This window comes from Amphiura filiformis, chromosome 19 (assembly GCF_039555335.1).
Source record: "Amphiura filiformis chromosome 19, Afil_fr2py, whole genome shotgun sequence".
In the NCBI taxonomy this organism is placed as follows: domain Eukaryota; kingdom Metazoa; phylum Echinodermata; class Ophiuroidea; order Amphilepidida; family Amphiuridae; genus Amphiura; species Amphiura filiformis.
In genome coordinates this window covers 49,517,901-49,543,565 of record NC_092646.1, presented here as the reverse complement: position 1 = coordinate 49,543,565, position 25,665 = coordinate 49,517,901, and the positions used below count along the sequence as shown (strand labels likewise).

General features: G+C 40.0%; 1 protein-coding gene across 1 annotated transcript; it reads left to right on the top strand.

Moving 5' to 3' along the window:
- LOC140141427 (carbohydrate sulfotransferase 15-like) lies at nt 1-24,143 on the top strand. Its single transcript, XM_072163277.1, has 8 exons — nt 1-97; nt 2,670-2,910; nt 7,961-8,165; nt 8,332-8,451; nt 10,052-10,214; nt 15,013-15,223; nt 20,347-20,491; nt 23,643-24,143. The coding sequence occupies exons 2-8, from the start codon at nt 2,854-2,856 to the stop codon at nt 23,825-23,827; spliced, it is 1,086 nt and encodes a 361-aa protein (XP_072019378.1). The 5' UTR covers nt 1-97; nt 2,670-2,853; the 3' UTR covers nt 23,828-24,143.
- Nucleotides 24,144-25,665: the final 1,522 nt, after the last annotated feature.

Genomic DNA, 25,665 nt, shown 5'->3' with positions numbered 1-25,665 from the left:
TACATCCTTACAGGTAGGCCTACGTGTGCGGTGTCACCGTACCACCAGCATAGGGTAGTGTAATGGTAATATAATGGTGTCAACAAGTCGTCTAAAAGTAAGTGGAATTATATTATTATTATGTTTTTTTCTGCCGAAAGCAGTATGTATTGGAATTGGAACCTGAAACACGACTATTGGGTGGAATTTAGCCAAATTGCCATGACAAATCATTCTGTCAAGTACTCTAATATTAATAACGCTCAGGTTTGGGCTACGATTTCCATGTTGCCACGAAGTTTTTACAGTACAAAATGCTACATGTGCCTGCATTTCAGTCTAATGAATTATGCATTAGAATAGCCGTATGACAAGGACGGTCATCAATTCTTTATACGGGGTTGTAGTAAAATGTTTGCCTTGAAGAGTGATTATAAAAAATGTTTGACTTGATTCTGGACTTTGAAAAGAATATAAAGCTTTGAATATGTAAAGTTTTTATTGTTTTAAGAAGTTAATCTGAAATAAGGTATCTGTGAAGGATTTTAGAGGGTCTGCACCCCCGCCTTACACAAATGTCGATTTTTTTTGTGAACGGCACCTAAATAGTTAAGCTTACTGATTTTCTATAATATATTACTTATTCTGGCAAACCAAGTAGCTGTGGTGTTAGCTCAATATGCTAGGAAAATATTATAACCGATGACCCCATGTTCACTTTGGCTAAATCAGCTGTATTTTTGCTGAAAAGGGTACGTAAAATAGCACTCGACATCCGCCATCTTGGAGAAATTTGATGTCAATCAAATATGGGAATAACTCTGTTTCACTATTGAAGTAGTACGCACAACGTTCGTCGTGCACACATACGTAAATGTTAGGCTAAGTGTATTGAAAATGCCTAGCAACTGTCACTCAAACTTACGACGTGTCAATTAAACTGCCGAAAAGTGACTTCACTTTTATACAGGGATTGAATGAGTGTCACGGCCCTGGTTTAGTGTAGGGCCTATAATCAAATCCTTCTCACTTAGCCGTCAGAAATGATTGTAAATTACACATTTGTGAAAAAGGACAGTCTTTAAGTAAGTATATATGTGCAACGCTTTTGATGTTTTGGGAGACTGTGAGGGATCCGAAACAGCGGGTGACGGAGCTTATTCTTGACTGTGTATATAATATTCCTTCAATACGCTGCCGTACGGTAATAGTCTTATACGATGGACAGATAGTAGGCCTATCAGTTTGTGAATGAGGACATCGTTTAAGTTCCTTGTACTAGGCTTAAAGCTAGCATTTCAAGTATCTCTTATAAGCTAATAACAAATGGTGCCCGCTGGAATCTCTTGAGGCATTGTCTTTTTAAAGACATTTCTTGTTAAATCTTAAACTTCATGGGTTCGTAATAATCTTAATCGCAATGGAACGTATGATGACTCGAATTAGGGATAGCCTACACAGCGTAGGCCGTCTCATAACATTTCAATTTGATTCCACGGATATTGACCAGTGGCGTAGCCAGGGGGAGTCTTGCCCCCTCCTCTCCCCCTGTGGGATGCTGGCCGCCCTGATAGATTTTTTGGATTTTTTAGCCCATTTTTGACCATTTTCGTCAAAGTTTGCCCCTTGAAAGTTGCCTTCCTCCTCTGCAATCTCACACCCTCCTTTAACCACCCTCTGAAAAGTGCTGGCTACGCGACTGATATTGACTTACTTATTTTCGTGTCGACGTGTCGACCTTAATAACTCAAAATTATATTTCATAATGATATTGATTTCAACCCCTCCCTTCATAAGCAAAAATATATAACTGATATTGACTTACTTATTTTCGTGTCGACGTGTCGTGTCGTGTCGACTTGAATAACTCACATTATTTCATAATGATATTGATTTCAACCTCTCCCTTCATAAGCAAAAATATATGACTGATATTGACTTACTTATTTTCGTGTCGACGTGTCGTGTCGTGTCGACTTGAATAACTCACATTATTTCATAATGATATTGATTTCAACCCCTCCCTTCATAAGCAAAAAATCAGAACATCGTACGGTTGTAACTTATTGAGATAATGAAAGTTGACGAGTCTTATTATGTCAAGAGAAAATTAGGCAATAGGCGTGTCACGTATACTCTTAAAACGATCTTATCATCTTTGAATAGAAACTTTTCAAAATTGATAAGGGAAACTATTCAGATGGGGATATAATAGATTTCTCTTCAAAATGAACAGATTTCTCTTTAAAATTAATCGGATATTCTCATCAAAATGACAAGGAACTTATCAAATTTGATAAGATTATTTTGTCATTTAAAAAAATGAATATGTTTTGTTAAAATTTGAATGGGTTCTTATTTAAAATCATTTCAAAATGAAATAGGTAATCTTATCAAATAATGAGTTGGACACCTAGTCAATTTGAAAAGTTACTTGTTAAAATAAAACGGAAACTGGCATTTTGATAAGATTGTCGGTTCAAAGTGATAATATACCTAATAAAAAATTAATAGTATATCTCATCAAAACGAATAGTTCCGGGATCAAAAATAAATAAATAGGGATTCTATTCAAAAAATTGAATAGTGTGAAATTAGAGTGTAGTGGTTATGCCTATGTTTTTCTTTCTTGAAATTTTTCCCAGCTGGAGACGCTGGAACAATATTAAAATATTCTTTTTTCATTCCAGGACAAGTTTCAAGTAGTACTCGTATTGGGCATATCTTCAATAGTTGTTAGCCTTGTATATTTTAGCAAGGTATATGAACGCAGTGTGTCACCCGTCGACATAAACAGACGAATTTGGCGGGGAAATTATTTAAAAAAAAGAAAATGCTACAACAAACCAAGAACACTGTCCAGGAAGAATCGAAATGGATAAGATTGCAAGGGATAATATTCCTGACGAACTTTACAGAGTAGCCCCTGAAGTAAGTATATACAAGAACTTCGCAGTGTACCATGCGTGGCCTTGGGCACATCAGGAAAAATGACGTCAATACATCGTCGGAACGTTGTATAATGGTTGTAGGATGGTTGCATGCAAGTTTTTTTGACGTCAATTGGTTGGTTCAACGTTGTAATAACATACTTTTACGACCGGGGCAAATTTTGGTTGGTTTAACGTTGTACTAGAACGTACGGTTGTTATAACAACGTTAAACCAACCAATTTACGTCAAAAAAAAACTTGCATATACAACCATCCTACAACCAATGATAACCATTATACAACGTTCCGACGTTGTATTGACGTCATTTTTCTGATGTGTGCCCACTGGTATATTCTAACGAGTCGATTCATTTTAGGTCGAGTAGAGACATTTGGCCATATTTTTTAGCTCGAGTCAAGTCACTCGAGCCGCTGTACGAATTTATTGAGGTCGAGGCAATAAAAATCAGTCGAGTCGTTCACGTCATTTCGAGTCATAGGCTAGGCCTATACTTAAAATTCTCTCTACGCTGCTAGTGTCGACTGCAGACGACAAGTTTCAATTAAAAAACATGACCATATTTGGAATCAGAGTGAAAAATGCATTGAAATGAGTACAAACAAGCCTAGTATTGGTTCAGCGGATCTAGATAATATTATAGATCTTGATATTTTGAGAAAATATCTCATAACTTGGAATTTGGCTAAATTCGGCAAAAGAAATCTGTAAGAATGCATACAAGATCCTTACACAGACGATAATTTCAAAAAAGTAAGTGGAATATTGTGGAACGAGCTGCTTTCTGCTTTTCACGCACTTTCTTCGTGTTCTTCAAGAAACGGGTCTTATTCCACATTATTCCACTTACTCACAGATTGCTTTTGCTGGGTGCCAATTATTGGGTTGTGAATATGGTCCTGGATGCTGTTCTATCATGTCAGTGCATTTTGCTGTTGTGTCAGTTGGACAACTGCACGGTTACTGACATGTGTTTCTTTTTTGGCTTAGTGGATCTAGACCTACACGCAAATTATCATTTTCAAGAACATGACAGACCAAAATAGGAATCTTTCGGGAAGATTAAATTGAGCTGTTCCAGTTCCAGCATACACCCCCTGTGGCCTTAATCTCCACACAGGGGTAAATCAGGACCGCGACACTCCGGCACTTGTTGGAAGACGGAGTACAGCCGACAGTACATGTACAATTGTGATTTCCGCATTTATAATTAAGATTACGTCATTGCCAGAGCTTGTTTTATTCGCAGAGGACTATGATTGACAGCGGTGGGCGGACTTATACTCTTTGTTTTGTGAGCGGTACAAAAATGTGATTCACTGATAAATTAATAAATTAATAAATTAATAAATTAATAAATTAATAAATTAATAAATTAATAAATTAATAAATTAATAAATTAATAAATTAATAAATTAATAAATTAATAAATTAGAATTCGGACCGTCTCTTCCTCAGACCTCTATGTAGGACTCTATGGTATCTTCTCATTACACGATCGTAGTAAGACTTGGCCGACGACGACGCTTGCGACTTGCCTGTCTTCAACTTAGAGAATAAACGATAGGAATTTTTTTTTTTTTTTTTTTTTTTTTTTTTTTTTGAAGTTTTTTATTCCCTGTTCTTGGAACTGGTGGAGGGAGAAAAAACATACAAAATGGGCCACCAGTTCCCAACGATCATGAATTAAAATATAATATTATAGTCAAAATTTTTTAAGAACAGGTACAAAGGACAATCACAAAAGAGACAAAGACGATGGACAAAGAGAACGTTCACTCTTACAAACAAAACACAAGCACCAGTCTTGTGTCAAACAAGTGCACACATTACTTGGTTACACCCATCTTGATCCTGCCATAATCAGTTTGAAAATAATTGAAGAAAAGGACAACAATTTAAGATGCTTCAAGATCAATGGTCCATTTTTTGAAATGGAGCCGCAGTTTACCTTTACTTTCAGCAATTTTATACTCAATTTTCTGCTTCAATTTGACCATATTCAGAAAGGCATTGAAACTAAGGTTAGTCTGTTTAAATCTGCACTTATGAATGTAAAATTTAAGGCACAGAAAAAGGAAATTAATACAAAGGTCATGTTCTGAGGTATCCCTGATACCAAACATTTTATCAAATTTGGAAAATGTAAAAGAATCCCCAGTGACACTGTTAATATAAAACATAGTTCATCCCACATGGGAGACACATTCTTGCATTCACAAAATAAATGCAAAATTGTTTCGGGCAATTCATTACAAAAGTAACAATTGGGTGAATCCACCCTACCAATTTTGTGAAGAAAATTATTTGTACAAATTGCCCTATGAAAAACTTTAAAATAAAAAGAGCGTAACTGGGTTTCAATAGTACATTTAAAATTGCTACTATGCACACAGTTCCATTCAATTTCATCAAACACATCGAGACAATCAACCCATTTGTTTTCAGCTTCAACAGTGGCTTGGTTCCTAAGAGTTGAGTAGGCATGTTTTGAAACCTTCTCTGCATCTAAAAGCGAAGCAGAAATAGTATCAAAAATGTTTTCTTGAATGTTCTTAGGGTTCTGGAACCAATCCAAATAAATCCCATTCATTAAATAATTGTATTTTCTCCTGTCTTTAATGGAAATATCAAATTCTAAAACCAAATCTTCAAAGGTTTTAACTAAATTGTGACCCATATAAAGATCTGAAATGCAATGGATCCTTTTTCATCCCAAGTAGGGTAAAAGAAAAACTTTTTGTTTTTAACCGAACATCTTTGTTCCACCAAATTGGGTCCTGGAGATGGAAATCGGACCAGTTTAATTTTTCCTTCATCTTGCATTTGTATAAATACCATAATTTGATAGTCTCAATTAGCTGACAATTTGACAGGGTATTTAAAACACAATCTGGAGCATCTGTCTTCAACAAGACAGTATAATCTGGATAAAAAGAAGATAACACAGAAAGTTCAAGGGATTTCCAAAAACTAGAATAATTAGGATCAAGCAGCTGCTTAACCCACACAAATTTTTGAGCCTGTGAGAACACAAGAAGGTCAATCATCCGAAGACCACCATTATCATAATCATTACACATGACATCCCTCTTAACTCTGTCATTCCCTCCATTCCAAATGAATTTATAAAACATACTATTCAGTTTCTTGAAAAAACTTTTTGGAATGTTTATACAAAGAACAGAAAAGAGATACAAGAGCTGGGGTAACAACAGGGATTTTACAACTGTAACTTTGCCCAAGAGAGATAAATATCTACTCCTCCAGCAATTGAGTGTTTGCTCAATTTGATGAAGTTTAGGAATATTTTGAGTAGTGGATGCCGGCGCAGCCGGTATCCACTACGATAAAAATATTGGACCTGCCTGTCGTCTATCATAGGTAGAGGATAGGCAAAATAAAAATTCCTATCGTTTATTCTCATTCTTAGTCAGTTAAATATTATTTTAATAACTGTAAACAATTTTTTTTTTTAAGCAAAAACTAAGTTACCGTCATAAAAACTCCCCTCATTATAAAATGAACGAAACTTGTTTACAACTCCACGTATTCTGTTGCGCGTACTGCTAGCGCGTTCGCGTATTCCGCACTAGTCTACGCATCCAGCGCGATACATATGCGCACCTCTACACGCGTGTTACGCATTATCAAGACGCATGATGACGTGGGGTCGTCTACGGCCTGATAGACGGCACCCGAAATCATGCGATTTAGAGAATAAACGATAGGAATTTTTATTTTGCCTATCCTCTACCGTGTGATAGACGACAGGCAGGTCAATATTTTGAGTAGTGGATGCCGGCGCAGCCGGTATCCACTACGATAAAAATATTGGACCTGCCTGTCGTCTATCATAGGTAGAGGATAGGCAAAATAAAAATTCCTATCGTTTATTCTCATTCTTAGTCAGTTAAATATTATTTTAATAACTGTAAACAATTTTTTAAAGCAAAACTAAGTTACCGTCATAAAAACTCCCTCATTATAAAATGAACGAAACTTGTTTACAACTTCACGTATTCTGTTGCGCGTACTGCTAGCGCGTCGCGTATTCCGCACTAGTCTACGCATTACAGCGCAATACATACGCGCACCTCTACAAGCGTGTAAGGCATTATCAAGACGCATGATGACGTGGGGTCGTCTACGGCCTGATAAACGGCACCCGAAATCTTGCGATTGTCCAATCAAAAATGTGTCTACGAACTAGACCACTCCCACTGACTAAGAATGTCCAATCAGAAATGTGTCTACGAACTAGACCACTCCCACTGACTAAGAATGCGGTATAGCATGGTATAGGCAGTTTGTACAGGGTGTCTCATCTCATATTCTTAGTCAGTGGGAGTGGTCTAGTTCGTAGACACATTTCTGATTGGACAATCGCATGATTTCGGGTGCCGTCTATCAGGCCGTAGACGACCCCACGTCATCATGCGTCTTGATAATGCGTAACACGCGTGTAGAGGTGCGCATATGTATCGCGCTGGATGCGTAGACTAGTGCGGAATACGCGAACGCGCTAGCAGTACGCGCAACAGAATACGTGGAGTTGTAAACAAGTTTCGTTCATTTTATAATGAGGGGAGTTTTTATGACGGTAACTTAGTTTTTGCTTAAAATTTTGCTTAAAAAAATTGTTTACAGTTATTAAAATAATATTTAACTGACTAAGAATGAGAATAAACGATAGGAATTTTTATTTTGCCTATCCTTACCTATGATAGACGACAGGCAGGTCCAATATTTTATCGTAGTGGATACTGGCTGCGCCGGCATCCACTACTCAAAATATTGGACCTGCCTGTCGTCTATCACACGGTAGAGGATAGGCAAAATAAAAATTCCTATCGTTTATTCTCTAAGTATAAGATCTCTGGGTAAATTTCAATTGGAGTGAGGCACCCATGCAGGTCACCCCATTTGAAATTCACCATGTCTTCCCCCTTCCATACGGGGTTTTATGGATTTCAACTAGAATAGCCCATTTCATGACAAACTAATTTTAGGTTTATAATTTCCAACAGGTATTTGACCACATGCCAACGAAATTTTTAGATGGTTTTAGAAGTCCTTGCTGGAAAGTAAAGAGCAAATTAACATGTTTACCAAGCTTCATGTTGACTGGTGTAGGTAAATGCGGAACGACGGATGTATGGGATAAAATCGTTGCCCACCCAGATATAGTTGTTTCTGATAAGGAACCAAGATGGTGGACTCGACTCCGAGTAGGTAAGACAGTGTCTTGTATATAGCCTACCCCGGGGGGGGCACTCAACTTTGGAAGTGACGGTATACTTTTTATCTCATCTCATCTTATCTCATCTCATCTCAACTTATCTCTTCTCATCTTATCTCATCTCATCTCAACTTATCATATCTTATCTTATCTTGCCAGGTCGAGATAGAGGTTTAGATAAGTCGTATCCGTTGTCGTGGTACGCAAACCAATATAACAATCTCGGAAAAGCAATAAGCGAAGCCAGGGACTCTAACAAAGCTAAGAAGCTTATAGCAGGTATGTTTATTTTAACGGATCTTTTTAACGGCTCTTTTCTGTTGACAAGGGGCGGTCTTAAGTGAACGGCTCTTTTCAGAGCCACAACTTATTTACTTGCTAAAACAATAAACGAGACGAATGACTCTAACAAAACCAAGAAACTTATTACAGGTATGTTTATGTTTATAAAAAAACTATCGGAATATTGGAATATTTAAATCGAGGGTTTATAGAGCCATGTATTAAAAAGAAAAAAAGAAGCAAAATACCCGAGTACTCATATGAAATGTGTAGATTTTAACAATTATTTGATATGAACATATAAATTACACGGTAAAACTTCTCACACCTACTTCCTATTCCAGAAAAATACAGAACTATTTTTCTTAGAATAAAAAAAAAATATTATCCTGTTTTGCCAAATGAAACATAGCTCATTCCTAATCATTCATTTAGTCCTAACTGGAGATAAAAGAAAAAGTTCACTATTTTACCAATTTCTTGAAAAAAAGAGCCAAAAACATGCATTTCGGCATGTTTTCTGACAATAGAGTCACAAAAATCACAGACTTGGAACAAGTCTAAGGATTCAAAATCTTGAGTATTTGCTGAAAATTTGCTCTAATTTTCACTTTAATTAAATGGTTGGTTATAAGAATGAAACATCTGTTTTCCAAAATTTAGAATACATAAACTGAAATTAGTCTTAGCACAAGTCTTTGGGCTTGATTGTCACAGTATACGAAAAACACCCTAAAAACGCATATTTTTGGCCTTTATTTCCAAAAATTGACCAAATATTAAAATGTGACTTTTATTGCCAGTTAGGACTAACTAAAGGATTAGGATTTAGCTATATTTCATTTGACAAAACAGGATAATAATTTTTTTAATCCCCAAAACTTCAAAGTTTCATCTTCCATTGTCTTCTAGGCATAATATGGAGGAATGAGACGGATGTCGCTAATATTGTTTTTGAGATATGGCAAAAACAGTGTTCAAATTCTTTTGTTTTATATTGTTTTTCAGCCATTGATAAATTGCTCATAACTTGGTAACCAGATGTCCGATTTTGATGGGGTTTGCATCAAAATGTAGCATTCATTTAACTGTTTCCGCCATATGCATAGTGACTATAAATTATCATAATGAGCCAAATTGACACACAATTTATAAATGAGATTTTATCTTTTTTTACATACGGTACTTTAAGGGAGTATCACACCCCTGGCCAATTTTGTGCCTATTTTTGCATTTTTCTCAAAACTTATAACACATTGGTGAGAAGTAAGATATGTATATTATGGGGGCAAGGACTACAACTACTGTACTGAAAATTCAGCAACTCAAAGCAAGTAGTTATTGATTTATTGATCAAATATTGTGTTTCCCTCATTTTTGACTGTAACTCCACAACTGTTGTCTGTGCTGAAATCAAATTTCCAGTGCAATAGTTGTAGTCCTTGCCCCTATATTATACATATCTCACTTGTCCTTGATGCCCTGTAAATTTTGAGAAAAATGCAAAAATAGGCACAGAATTGGGCAGGGGTGTAGTACCCCCTTAAAGCAATTCATAACAATGATAACGGGTTATTCTACTCCATTTGCAACGTAGGTGATGGTTCACCGTCGATTTTCTGGGACAATATCGAATGGAAAACCACACTGACTGCTGCTTGTCAAAACCTCACCACTCCTCGTTATGTTCTAGCAGATGTCATAAGGACCGTTCTACCAAAAACGAAAATACTCGCTGTGTTCAGAAATCCCATAACTAGGTAGGAGTCTATTCGCCGTAGAAGTGACGTAATAAGAGGATTAACTACCATAGCAATAGATCAATACAATTTGTGAATATATCGCCCTGCACTACAGCGTTCACGCGGTACCTATGCATTAACCATAGATGTCAAAAACCCGGGATAAAGACCTGGATCATAATTCTATAAAAATATTCATATCATGCTGATCACTCACACCTGTAAGATTAGTAATTTTGAAAAGGGCGGTATTGTATTCAATGTATGATTGCAAACATACACAGGTGATGAGTGCAACCTGCCTGTAGTGCAGGGCGATATATTCAAAAATTGTATTCATCTATTGCTATGGTAGTTAATCCTTTTATTATATACGTCACTTCTACGGCGAATACGCCGTAGAAGTGACGTAGTTAATCGGATTAACTACCATAGCAATAGATGAATACAATTTTGGCTATATCGCCCGCACTACAACGTTCATGCGGTAGACATAGATGTCAAAGAAATGCTAATCACTTGTACCTGTAAGATTAGTCTCTTTGAAAAGAGCGGTATTGTATTCAATCTATTATATGATTGAAAACAGGTGATGAGGACAACCTGCTGCAGTGCAGCGCGGTATATTCAAAAATTGTTTTCATCTATTGCTATAGTAGTTAATCCGATTATGACGTCACTTCTACGGCGTATACTTAGAGGAGATAGTCAGGAGCATGGAGCTATTATAAGATGGAGAGGAAATAGATTACGTAACGCATTGAAACCTTGTGCCGATTTGAAATCTGACAAGCTATTCATCGAAAGGTACCTTTTGTTTGGGACAAAGGGCTTCCACCATTAAATCGGTAAGCTGACCCGACAGTGTATTAACGCTTTACCTAGGAGGCTACTGTCAATAAGTGATCAAATGCAAGTCGCGTGAAAGCGCTTAACGGAATGAAAAGTACCTATTGTTATACATAAACCCAAGGGTGTGATTGAGTAGCCGTAAGCACAAAAGGCACACATTAGCCGCTAATGCATAGTTCGTTGTCACCCCACTGACATTAGGTGCTTCATTTAAATAAATTGAATGCGCCTGCTGAATGATTACACATCATGGCTGCCATGTCTATAATGGTATTAAATAGCTACGTCCCGGGAGCTACGTATACATGTAACATATAATAAGTATACCGGTATAGGCCTATATAAAAGTTGTTTTACAAATTGAGATTTCATTTTATTTTATTTTAAGAAGGAGAATGTCATAATCAGTGGCGTACTGACGGGGGGCAGCTCTTCTGTGAGAGGTCTTGGGAGGGATGAGGTTGAAGGAGGGATATGAAGAATGAGAGGGGACTGGAGGAAGAGAGAAAGAGGAAGAAATAAAGAGAAATAAATAAATAGACGTAAATAAATAAAAAGGTAAGGAAAATGATAGGAATGAGAGGGGACAAAACGTAAGAGGGGAGGGAGAAGGGAAGGGAGATAAGAAGAGGGAGTGATACTTTAGCAAGTACAGAGAAAGCAAAAGAAATGAATGACAAATAAATGTAGGCCTTATAATCATTATTATAGAAATTAAACACAGCCCCCACCCCCGCCAACACCCCCCCCCCACACACACACAGGCCTAACACTAACAGCACTATAGGCAGCCATTCGATGATGCCAATGCCTTTATGCGTTACGTATTTAAAACGCCCAGTCAGATGTATTTTACACCTGCCAAGCACAAGTCACCCAATTTCGAAAATTGGACGTTGAATGTACACTCTCATGAATATTGATTGGCAACATTTTCCAATATGTCAGCGCTCAAATCGGACACAATAGAACAATAGACCATTCAGTGCGTTGGTCAGGAGGGTGAGAGTTCATAGGGGCAATGTCGGGAACCTAGGTCACGCTATTGTTCGACCTAAGCTGCATCAGGCGTGTTCGTCAATACAGCTTTAGCAGAGAGTAGTTATTCTTGAGAGGGCACTCACCTCATTTGCATGGCAAAATTACCCGTCTCCTCTGCAGCCAATTTGGTTTCGCTCCATCGAAATCAAGCTGGTCACGGAGGAGACTACTTTCCTTTGTGTTTGTTCATTTGTGTATGGAGAGCCCTTCTTGGAGTCCGTTTGGACTCAGGCTACGCTCTCAGCTAGAGTCCGACGCTGCATTGTACTAGAAACACCTTCTCTGTGAACTCGCTAGAGCAAGGAAAATAAAAACTGGTTTCATTACTATCTGTTTTTGAGCTTTTTTGCAGGTCTGCGACCATGGTGTTACCACAACTGTCTTTGCGTCATTAACATGTGCTGGAGTCTAGCACAGGTCAACCAAAGTCCCGGATTTTAATAAGACAATAATGATTGACACACACACCAGGAAGTTTCTCATCCAAAAGAATGAGAAAATTTAAATTCTCACCATTTTGGCCGTTTCTCATCAAAATGTCCGTTTTCTCATCCAAAACATCCTTTAGTGTATTAAGCTTAGGCCTATTGATCCTAAATTTGCTGGTAGGGTAAAACTCGTTTTAGGGGGGTGTTTAAAAAAGTTGGCCACACATGCGTATAGGCCTACATTATCATGCTTGAGTGCCCCTCCCCGGTGAAATTTGAGACTCATTTGGTCACCGTCCTAAGCGTCCTTGCCCACACGAGTCGCCCAGGAGTAGGCCCTACCGGGCATTATTAATTATTAGTGGTTAGCCTCCCTAAATACAGTCGCGTATCGTGTTGTCAATTATCGTTACTTGTGTCCATGGATATGACCCCATGTATAAGTAGGCCCCTAGTCTTCATAGAATTCACACAGTCTATGCCATGTCATTTACGGATACAAAGAGGATAATAATGTTGAGGGCGCCCACAAAATCTTACACCGTCTTACACAATGTTCCAAGGCAAAGTTCAGTTTAATATTTACTCATCGTAAAAATACAGACGTTTTATTATGTGATGATGTTGTCTGGATGGGTGGACAGTTGTCACACTGTGGAAAAACAACAACCGGGAATCCGCATTCATTTACAAATAGCATTAAATTAGTATCACATAGTGGCCTCCGTGCAGTGGAAAACCTTAATTCTTTCATCAAAAAGAAATGAAAATGACAAAAAACCGGATCCACCTGTACGCCTATAAAATGGGCACAGAAATTTGTCTCAAATATGAATGAATTTTAAGAAACATACGGGATATGATGAACCAATGACCTGACGCCATGATAGTAGGATCTATTAGTCGTTTTATATACAATGTATATACCGTGTTGTCATAATACCAATATTTGACATAATATATAACGAGTAATATTTAGTATTGTAAATATGCAGTTCATATGCACAAACGAACACTGATCTTTATGATATTCAGGTTGTTGTACATCTCATATAGCATGTCATATAGGAGGTCATATGTGTTGACCTTCTCCTATTGTATTTGTTCATCTGTGTATGGAGAGGATTAGCGCCATTAAAACTCCATCAGTATTTGGGCGTAGTTCAGTGAACTCACCAGATTGCTATTCCAAGTACTTTGATAAATACAGATAATATGTATTAATGGGTCGAGGCGATTGCATTGAAAAACTAATAAATTATTCATAACAGTTACGTAATCAATCGATAGTGCGGACACTTTTCATTTACAAACCACCAAAATTCGTAATCTTTTAGCGTTGGAAAAGAAACCACGTGAATAGAGTGTCATCCCCCTGGCTTTAGTCTCATGTCTCTTACTTCCATGATCTCATCCACCTTCGCAACACGGTATGTGGATCGACTGGAATCACACTGACGGCGGAGGATTCTAGCTGGTCAGACGGTTTAATTCAAGCATATAAAGTACCTGAACAACCACCGACCGTCATTTGATCGATTTAGTGCAGAATATATTGTATGCTCAAAATATAATTTAAAATTTTTTAACCTTAATTTTTGTGTACTAAAGTATAATGATACACGAATAACATGTAGGAAACAAAATGGGCTCTAATGGCCGCCTATTGTCTAGACCCAAGCTACATCATTCTCGCGAGATTTCAGTTGCCCATCCCGAGATAGCGCAAGAATGCCATATCCACAATTATAGCTGCCACATTGACATTTGAATTAATAAAAATATGACACCTGGCCGCTATAGCTGATGAGACCTTGTTGATGCACTAACTTTTCGATTTCTATCAATGTTTAGTCTTAGTCAAAATTCCACAGATATGCTGGTTGGGGAAGAACTCAAAGCTTATTTAGGTCATTTTCTTGAGCTGAAGATGGGGAGTTTTTGGTGTTTTCCCCTCCCGATATAAAAGGAGGAAATGACACCCCTTATATCAAGCCTTGGGATCTCGTTTATAGAACCCACACCATTCCTCATGACTGTGTGTCAGCTTTATTTGTCTCAATATTTTCACTGATATAGGTCATGCTCCTCTACGACCTGCTGTAAATTAATACGAACAGTAAAAGATTTCACCATTTTGGGAGCACACCACTAAATCAATGCGCCATTTGTGCAACCTTACTGAGTTCCGGTAAAATACAGAAAGTTTTTGAGGTATTATGGGCTGCTCTTTGGACTAATAATCAGAAAGAATACCGAATTATAGCTTAAATGAAAGTGTAAAGCCTGTGCATGAATTTGAATCACTAAACAAGTCGCATTTTTATAATTATCGAGAAAATAGGTCCGCGTATTAAAAAATGGGCAAAAACAGGTTTATAGTCTTGAGAGCTTTTACACGTATTTCAATGGGGCGATTATTTAGTGGTGTGCGACCTTCGATGAAGTAAGTCAAACGTGAGGTCAACTATAGATTTGTCCTTTTTAAATTTCAGATTATATTCCGATTACAATTATGCAAATCGTAGCTGTACACCAGCATTTTTTCACGATTCTGTCACTGAAGCTACAAGGATCTTCAGCTCTTGTTTGGCATCATCAACGAGAAAGGAATGTGTGTATAAATATTTCACTGAAATATACAAAAATAGCCTCCACCATAAGCTACCAAAAGAAAGGCCTGGAATGAACATGAACCCGATCAAGGTAACACTGCGATATATTCTAGTTGAAATCCATACAGCCCCCATGGAAGACATGCCATAACCTTCATCTTTCACACAGGGAATGTGAATTTGAAATAGGGTTACCTGAATGGGTGACTCCATTTAAAATGTTCAACCCCTGTGCGGAAGATTAAAGTCATATCTTCCATAGGGGCGAGGGGTATGGATTGCAACCGGAATTATAGCCCATAAAGCATCTGCACGAGCTTCTTAAGAGCAAAGCTTTCTCTTCAAGTGTAATGGCATTATTCCTCATAGTTGAGTCCTGTAGTTGAGTACTGCTCAAAGTGAACGGACTTTGCTATGTTTGCGTAGTCGCTAAAGTTTACCGATAAATGCCGGAGGTACACTATTTTGGTCCACATGAATGACAAACCAGTATGGCGGCTTTACCATAGCGTTACGAACGGGGCAAATCAGTATGGCGGCTTTACCATAGCGTTACGTACGGGGCAAATCAGTATGGCGGCTTTACCATAGCGTTACGAACGGGGCAAATCAGTATGGCGGCTTTACCATAGCGTTACGTACCGGGCAAACCAGTATGGCGGCTTTACCATTATAGCGTTACGAACGGGGCAAATCAGTATGGCGGCTTTACCATAGCGTTACGAACGGGGCAAATCAGTATGGCGGCTTTACCATAGCGTTACGAACGGGGCAAATCAGTATGGCGGCTTTACCATAGCGTTACGAACGGGGCAAATCAGTATGGCGGCTTTACCATAGCGTTACGAACGGGGCAAATCAGTATGGCGGCTTTACCATAACGTTAAGAACGGGGCAAATCAGTATGGCGGCTTTACCATAGCGTTACGAACGGGGCAAATCAGTATGGCGGCTTTACCATAGCGTTACGAACGGGGCAAATCAGTATGGCGGCTTTACCATAGCGTTACGAACGGGGCAAATCAGTATGGCGGATTTACCATAGCGTTACGAACGGGGCAAATCAGTATGGCGGCTTTACCATAGCGTTACGAACGGGGCAAATCAGTATGGCGGCTTTACCATAGCGTTACGAACGGGGCAAATCAGTATGGCGGATTTACCATAGCGTTACGAACGGGGCAAATCAGTATGGCGGCTTTACCATAGCGTTACGTACGGGACATACCAGTATGACGGATTTACCATAGCGTTACGTACGGGGCAAACCAGTATGGCGGTTCTACCATAGCGTTACGAACGGGACATACCAGTATGGCGGCTTTACCATAGCGTTACGAACGGGGCCAACCAGTATGGCGGCTCTACCATAGCGTTACGAACGGGGCCAACCAGTATGGCGGCTCTACCATAGCGTTACGAACGGGACATACCAGTATGGCGGCTTTACCATAGCGTTACGTACGGGGCCAACCAGTATGGCGGTTCTACCATAGCGTTACGAACGGGGCCAACCAGTATGGCGGCGCTACCATAGCGTTACGAACGGGGCAAATCAGTATGGCGGCTTTACCATAGCGTTACGAACGGGACAAATCAGTATGGCGGCTTTACCATAGCGTTACATACGGGGCCAACCAGTATGGCGACTCTACCATAGCGTTACGTACGTGGCAAACCAGTATGGTGGCTCTAGCATAGCGTTACGAACGGGGCAAACAAGCATGGCGGCTTTGCCATAGTGTTACGAACGGGGCAAACCAGTATGGCGGCTTTACCATAGCGTTACGAACGGGGCCAACCAGTATAGCGGCTCTACCATAGCGTTACGAACGGGGCCAACCAGTATGGCGGCTCTACCATAGCGTTACGAACGGGACATACCAGTATGGCGGCTTTACCATAGCGTTACGTACGGGGCCAACCAGTATGGCGGTTCTACCATAGCGTTACGAACGGGGCCAACCAGTATGGCGGCTCTACCATAGCGTTACGAACGGGACATACCAGTATGGCGGATTTACCATAGCGTTACGTACGGGGCCAACCAGTATGGCGGCTCTACCATAGCGTTACGAACGTGGCCAACCAGTATGGCGGCTCTACCATAGCGTTACGAACGGGGAAAACCAGTATGGCGGCTTTACCATAGCGTTACGAACGGGGCAAACCAGTATAGCGGCTCTACCACAGTGTTACGAACGGGACGGGACAAACCAGTATGGCGGCTCTACCATAGCGTTACGAACGTGGCCAACCAGTATGGCGGCTCTAGCATAGCGTTACGAACGGGGCAAACAAGCATGGCGGCTTTGCCATAGTGTTACGAACGGGGCCAACCAGTATGGCGGCTTTACCATAGCGTTACGAACGGGGCCAACCAGTATGGCGGCTCTACCATAGCGTTACGAACGGGGCCAACCAGTATGGCGGCTCTACCATAGCGTTACGAACGGGACATACCAGTATGGCGGCTTTACCATAGCGTTACGTACGGGGCCAACCAGTATGGCGGTTCTACCATAGCGTTACGAACGGGGCCAACCAGTATGGCGGCTCTACCATAGCGTTACGAACGGGACATACCAGTATGGCGGATCTACCATAGCGTTACGTACGGGGCCAACCAGTATGGCGGCTCTACCATAGCGTTACGTACGGGGCCAACCAGTATGGCGGCTCTACCATAGCGTTACGAACGTGGCCAACCAGTATGGCGGCTCTACCATAGCGTTACGAACGGGGCAAACCAGTATGGCGGCTCTACCATAACGTTACGAACGGGGTAAACCAGTATAGCGGCTCTACCACAGTGTTACGAACGGGACAAACCAGTATGGCGGCTCTACCATAGCGTTACGAACGTGGCCAACCAGTATGGCGGCTCAACCATAGCGTTACGAACGGGACATACCAGTATGGCGGATTTACCACAGTGTTACGAACGGGGCAAACCAGTATGGCGGCTCTACCATAGCGTTACGAACGGGGTAAACCAGTATGGCAGAACGGGCAAAACCAGTATGGCGGTTCTACCATAGCGTTACGAACTGGGCAAACCAGTATAGCGGCTCTACCACAGTGTTACGAACGGGACAAACCAGTATGGCGGCTCTACCACAGCGTTACGAACGGGGCAAACCAGTATGGCGGCTCCACCATAGCGTTACGAACGGGACATACCAGTATGGCGGATTTACCAAAGCGTTACGAACGGGGCAAACCAGTATGACGGCTCTATCATAGCGTTACGTACGGGGCAATCCAGTATGGCGGCTCTACCATAGCGTTACGAACGGGGCAAATCAGCATGGCGGCTCTATCATAGCGTTACGAACGGGACAAACTAGCATGGCGGCTTTGCCATAGCGTTACGAACGGGGCAAACCAGTATGGCAGCTTTACCATATCGTTACGAACGTGGCAAACCAGTATGGCGGCTCTACCATAGCGTTACGATCGAGCCAAACCAGTATGACGGCTTTACCATAGCGTTACGTACGGGGAAAACCTGTATGGCGGTTCTACCACAGTGTTACGAACAGGGCAAACCAGTATGGCGGTTCTACAACAGTGTTACGAACGGGGCAAACCAGAATGGCGGTTCTACAATAGCGTCACGAACAGGGCAAACCAGTATGACGGCTCTATCATAGCGTTACGTACGGGGCAAACCAGTATGGCGGCTCTACCATAGCGTTACGTACGGGGAAACCAGTATGGCGGTTCTACCATAGTGTTACGAACGGGGCAAACCAGTAGATTTACCATAGCGTTACGAACGGGGCAAACCAGAATGGCGGCTTTACCATAGCGTTACGAACGGGGTAAGCCAGTATGGCGGCTCTACCACAGTGTTACGAACGGGGCAAACCAGTATGGCGGCTCCACCATAGCGTTACGAACGGGACATACCAGTATGGCGGATTTACCAAAGCGTTACGAACGGGGCAACCAGTATGGCGGCTCTACCATACCGTTACGAACAGGGCAAACCAGTATGGCGGCTTTACCATAGGGTTACGAACGGGGCAAACCAGTATGGCGGCTCTACCATAGCGTTACGTACGGGGCAAACCAGTATGGCGGCTTTACCATAGCGTTACGAACGGGGCAAACCAGTATGGCGACTTTACCATGGCGTTACGTACGGGGCAAACCAGTATGGCGGCTAGTTACCATAGCGTTACGAACGGGGCAAACCAGTATGACGGCTCTACCATAGCGTTTCGAACGGGGCAAACCAGAGTGGCGGCTTTACCATAGCGTTTTGAACGGGGCAAACAAGTATGGCGGCTTTACCATAGCGTTACGAACGGGGCAAACCAGTATGGCGGCTCTACCATAGCGTTACGAACGGGCCAAACCAGTATGGCGGCTCTACCATAGCGTTACGAAGGGGAAAACCAGTATGGTGGCTTTACCATAGCGTTATGAACGGGGCAAACCAGTATGGCGGCGCTACCATAGCATTACGAACGGGGCAAACCAGAATGGCGGCTTTACCATAGCGTTACGAACGGGGTAAGCCAGTATGGCTGCTCTACCATAGCGTTACGAAGGGGGGCAAACCAGTATGGCGGCTTTACCATAGTGTTACGAACGGGGGCAATTCTGAGTCGGCTCTCTTTCGGCAAATCTCGTGTATACTTTGAACTGACAGACCATACAATAAACATCAACAAAACAACACATGCACCCACGCATCTCATGAACCAACTACACCATGCATAGGCATATCACGGTATCGCCCACGCATTCATCGCATGACAACGGGTGACTCTAAACGGGAAGCAGGGCCCGCATCAATGCGAATTTTGCTTTGAAGATCTTTGGATGCGTCTCATCTTGTGCGAGCAGATGGTATCGCGACATGAGCGCCCTACACGAACACGTACACGTGTCATCGAGTCATGAGCGCCCTACATGTACATAATACTGTAGGCCTATAGTTCGCTGTAACGCACTTACAAGAAACGCGCTCACTGCGCGATCTTTTCTCGGATGCGGATCCAAGTACCGTGTAGACACTTTCTATTATGGATGCGCATTACGGGAGAACGCACATTGCGATCTGCGGCTCAATTGGATCCCGCTCATCCGAAAACCACCACACGTATCATCCACACATTTATTCCGTCGCGTGTGAACATCACTCTCAACTATATACACGATCGAGTATCAATATTGACAGTCCTCTTATATTAATTGCAGAGACTTTTCAAAGGATATTATTCTCTCTTCGTTCCTGATTGGTTGAAAGCTTTCCCACGTGACCAAGTTATGTTCATCAGAATGGAGGACTGGCACAGCGAGTGTACGACCATGCTGCCCAATATTTATCAATTTCTTGATTTAGGTAAGGTATAATGTATTATTGTTCTGAGATGAAATGATTATTTTGAGAAATTTAAAAGAATGGAATAGTTTGCCAGAAGCAATAATCAACATAGAAGGACCAAACAACAATTTCAAGCTCATTAATAATTATATAATATTGAATGGCTTTGAGTGTGATACAAGAATATATTGCACGAGATAGAACACGAAAATAAGCCATTCAATATCATTATTATTATTTATATCAGGCTTTTGCTATGCGGTAAAATGAAATTTTAAGCTTACCTAACCACCGGGTTTAACCAATGTGTATTGTAATGTTAGCTTACCTCTTGACCTTATTGTTTTCTGCCCTTTACTCTCCAAAGAAAATTTTGGAATAATTATATATAGGTTTATTATGTAGATGTGGATTATTATATCCTAAGGTTATCATCATCCAGAATTGCCGCGAATTAAATTTGTGATTTTACTTGTTTATACAGTACGAAATCTCCTGTGAGCCGTTACGGTGTCTGTATTGTTGTGCTGTTGTATCATGACCCGTGTTGGCACTGTCACCATGGTAACGCGCGATGCGTACGAGATACGCGTACAATATTAAAAAAATATTGTATTGCATCCGGGTATTTTGCAAATATTGTACAATATACAGTTTTATTGTATGGCTCAAAAGCCTGATATAAATAATAATAAAAAATATCCAATAACCCGCTTAACACTCGCGCCATTATTCCGGTTATCCTTACCCACTATTCTTAACACTTGAGAAAGTTCCTACAATCTTATCGGTTCTTAGCCGTGTGCGTCGACGCAATACGCGTACGCGCTACTTGAACCAATCGGAGGCGCATAGCAATAACGGAACTGATTAATTCTAAGCCCTACAGTAGAAATTTCAATTGAATGAACACAGCCTGACATAGAGTGAAAAAATTTCGTGTAACACTGTGCGATGATTCACTCCAGCATGTGCGACTGTGCGTTCTCTTCAAAAATGGTAAATTGATTAAGGGGTCAAATGTCAAATAAAAGATTACTACTTGTCAGAAATATAGAAGTATGCTTCTTATGCTTATTTGTTTTATTTTTGACAAGTATTAAGCTTTTATTTGACCTTCGACCCCTAATCCAATTTACAATTTTTGAAGAGGAACCTTGTAAAATTAAAGGGAAAAAGTTCCCCTCTGAAGAGGAATCTATTCATTTTGATAAGTTTGTTTTAAGAGTGTACCCCCTGGAATAGTGCATGGTGGAAAGAAGGGAAAAGGTCTATATAACAGCTCGCGTTTATACCCGGTGGCCCGGATGTGCGCTCGCGGTGCATGTAGGGAAAATGATGGCAAATTACGTCTTTAATGATGTTATTTGCTATTTGTTGTTATTATTTTGATGAAATAAGAATCACATAATGTTCTGGTATATATGAACGGGGTTCATTCATATATTTTCATGACTAAAACGTTTATTTCATCATCAAAATATATCGTCACTCGGATGACATAGTGACGAAAATGGCCATTTTGAGATAATCGCATTTGAAATGTTTGCAACTTTGTCATACCATTACCTCGATTAAAGTGTCCCCTTTTCGTGAATGGATATGTAAAGATAAATATTTAAGTTATATTTATTGTGATTTAATGTATAAAATACATTGTTGTCATTCACCAATTAATTGTAATTAGTCATTAAACTTATACGTAGGTATGTCAAATTGTTTGAAAAATTATTCTCCATTCAAAATTGACATACGACACGTGATACGTCAGTATGTCGAATAATGGTTGAATTCATATATTATTAGCCACACAGCCGCGATAGTGGTCTCCCGGAGTGGTGTATGTCACATATTTGCGATCAACATAGTGTCACTATGTTGTCCAAAACAAGGGAAGTGTTGTACACAATGTTCCCACTGAGTGAGATACGCCAAGCCTAATTAGTGATAATATCTAATTAATTAATGACATGCCTGTTTTGAAAGTTTGACAAAATGTAGAGCTTAATACATAGATTATGCAACTCGATTTTCATTATCTAGAGCAATATATTATTGAAAAATAACACTTTGATGTTTTGTGAAAGTTCATTCTACAAATCATATGCTTTACAAACTTGCTTAATATATTATTGTTAATGAGTTATGTACGTTTTCCAAAAGTGTTGTTGTTTCAGCCCTCTTTACAACATAACTCAAGAACCACAAGACCTACAAAAGTATACCTGTGATATTTGAATTCTTCTACACGCTCGCTATGAAATGAGCAATGCAGTTTTTGCCAAAGCTCACTACCATTCGCAAGATGCTGTGAACTACCAAATCGCAACAGTTTAAAATAGATAATAACCTTACGTTATCTCATTTGGTCAAAAATGGCTGATACGCGACGATATGAATGTTCCACAACTGTTTGGAGTAACCTTTATTTTTGTACAAGTATTATTATCAATGGACGTGCTCAATCAATCAAGTATTAGATTTGAAATTAAATCTTACAGATTTAAAATTAAATCTTACAGATTTAAAATTAAATCTTACAGATTTAAGATTAAATCTTTCAGATTTAAAATTAAATCTTTATAATTTAAAATTAAATCTTTAAAATTTAAAATTAAGTCTTTAAAATTTAAAATTCAAATCTATAAGATTAATTTTAAATCTATAATTGATTGGTCCCTAATTACAATCCTTTAAAATCCTTGTAATTTAGATATACACGTGTAAGTTTATGCACGTTGGGGTCAACGTAAACCGTGCATAGCTTATGCACGTTGGTGGGCAACGGAACCAATGCACAACATCACGTTGGCGGGAAACGGAGTACGGGACTTATGCAGTTAGAAGGTGATTTCGTATCGATTAGGCGACGAAAAAAAGAAAACCCTGTTCTACGGGCCCGACCGACTCAGATTTTGAACAAATTGGGAAAAAATTTTCCTGTACAAATTAATGCCGACCCAAATTTGGGAAATTTCAGGAACAATTTTTTTTTTTTTAATTCTCTGAAATTGAAAATTATTTACAGATTTTTGTGATTTTTGGGTCATTTCGAAAAAAAAAAAAAGAAAAAAGGCCGACCGACCGACCCTAGTTGAAAGGTCCGTCCGCCCGTAGAACAGGGTTTCTCTTTTTGTCGCCTTACATAGTTTTTCTTTTCTAATTACAGAACCATTGTCTAAACAGAACACAGACGAAATCTGTAACAAAACACTTAAGAACAGCACCCCCGGGATGAACGCCAAGGGACCGATGCTAGATACAACCAAACAACTATTAGACAAATTCTACGCGCCTGATCGTAAAGACCTTGCTCAAATTTTGAATGATGACCGTTTCTTGTGGAACGATTAAAACAACTTGTTTAAACGGTTGGTCCGCATGGAAACACACTCACGTCCTGATGGGACCCAGGCTCAAGCAAAATGCTTACGTCCGGTTAAGAAGCTTATAATAAGCATGCTGGCCTATTCGGAAAGGAAAGAATGGAATAAAATATTAAGAACAATTGGAAAGAAGGCCACCAACATAAATGTTGGGTGTACTGTATATGGATGTGTTGTGAGAGCGCAGGGGTGTGTTTGAGTCCCTGGTCCCTCAGAGAGATCATTTATTTATACTATTTTTATTCTTTGCGAGGCAGTGACGTCAGTACGCATTTCATTTCATTAGGCGCGATCGTTTCTCAAAGCGCTGGCGTGGATACACGAGTGACACCGCTGCCTGAATGCGTTGACGTCACTGTTTCGCCAAGAACTTATGCAAAACTTGCGCGCATCTGCTCGACAAAGGCCTAATTGGTTCATTAAGCACAGGATTCCGTCTGCGTATTTTTCGTTTTTGACAAAACTTTTGCTGCTGGTGGCTTTTAAAATAAACTTTCATTTAACATGTTTAATCGTCGGATGGTTTCATAAAATATAACACTTCCTCTTTCAAATAAGCCTAAATTCGATGATATCCAATGCCGGGAACCGGTGGGCAATTTTGATTTCGTTTGGGCATTTTCATCAAGCTTCAATGAGGACAGTGCCTGTTTTTGGCGATTTTCACCGGGTTGCCAGCGCTAAATTCAACATGAAAATCAAACTGTCTGTAAAATGTCACGTCGTCGGACGGAATCAAAATCTACAGAATATACTCTTTCCAATGATATAACACACTTCGTGATTGGTTCATGGGAAGATGTATTTCTATTTTATTTTGAAAATTGTATATATTTCTGTATTTTAATTTTGTATCTAATAGTTGTATATTTTAATTAAAGAAATGGAGCTCAGACAAACTGGCATTATAATAAAGGAGAGAAAAAATCAGAACCGTTCGGATTCGAACCAGCGTGCACTAACGATTAAATGTCGTTGGCTCACCACCACACGCCATAACAGCTCATGGCGGATCAGCCGGCGAATTGAACATGTAATGATTTTATTCTCTCGTAAATGTCGCACGGCCAATGTAAATTAATTATAATTAGAGAGGGCGGCCTATCTGCTGTGTCATAGCATGACATCAGTCAATATGAGACATTAAATATTAAATGCGAGGATCCAGAGGATACATGCCTGAGAAAATATATAATAATTAAAGAAATGGAGCTCAGACAAACTGGCATTATAATAAAGGAGAGAAAAAATCAGAACCGTTCGGATTCGAACCAGCGTGCACTAACGATTACATGTCGTTGGCTCACCACCACACGCCATAACAGTTCATGGCGGATCAGCCGTGAGACATTATGAGACATTAAATATTAAATATTTAATATTAAATGTCTCATATTGACTGATGTCATGCTATGACACAGCAGATAGGCCGCCCTCTCTAATTATAATTAATTTACATTGGCCGTGCGACATTTACGAGAGAATAAAATCATTACGCTCGCAAATTCTTACAAGTTTGGGACTTTTTGTATACTTTATACAAATTGCATGCGCGTATTTTGGGGGGGCTTTTGGGGCGCCAGCCCCCCGGGGTCAAAGTAGGGGCGGCAAAAACGAAGGGGCGGCGGAAGAAGAAGGGGCGGCAAAAACAGGGGCGGCAAAAACGAAGGGGCGGCAAAACGAATTAGCAAATAATAAAGGGCGCAAAAAATTGAAAAAGCATAAAAAAAATTGAAAAACGTTGCTTTTGGGCGCTAGTGCCAAAATTCTTTTTTTTTTTTTTTTTTTTTTGCTCTTCACTTTTTC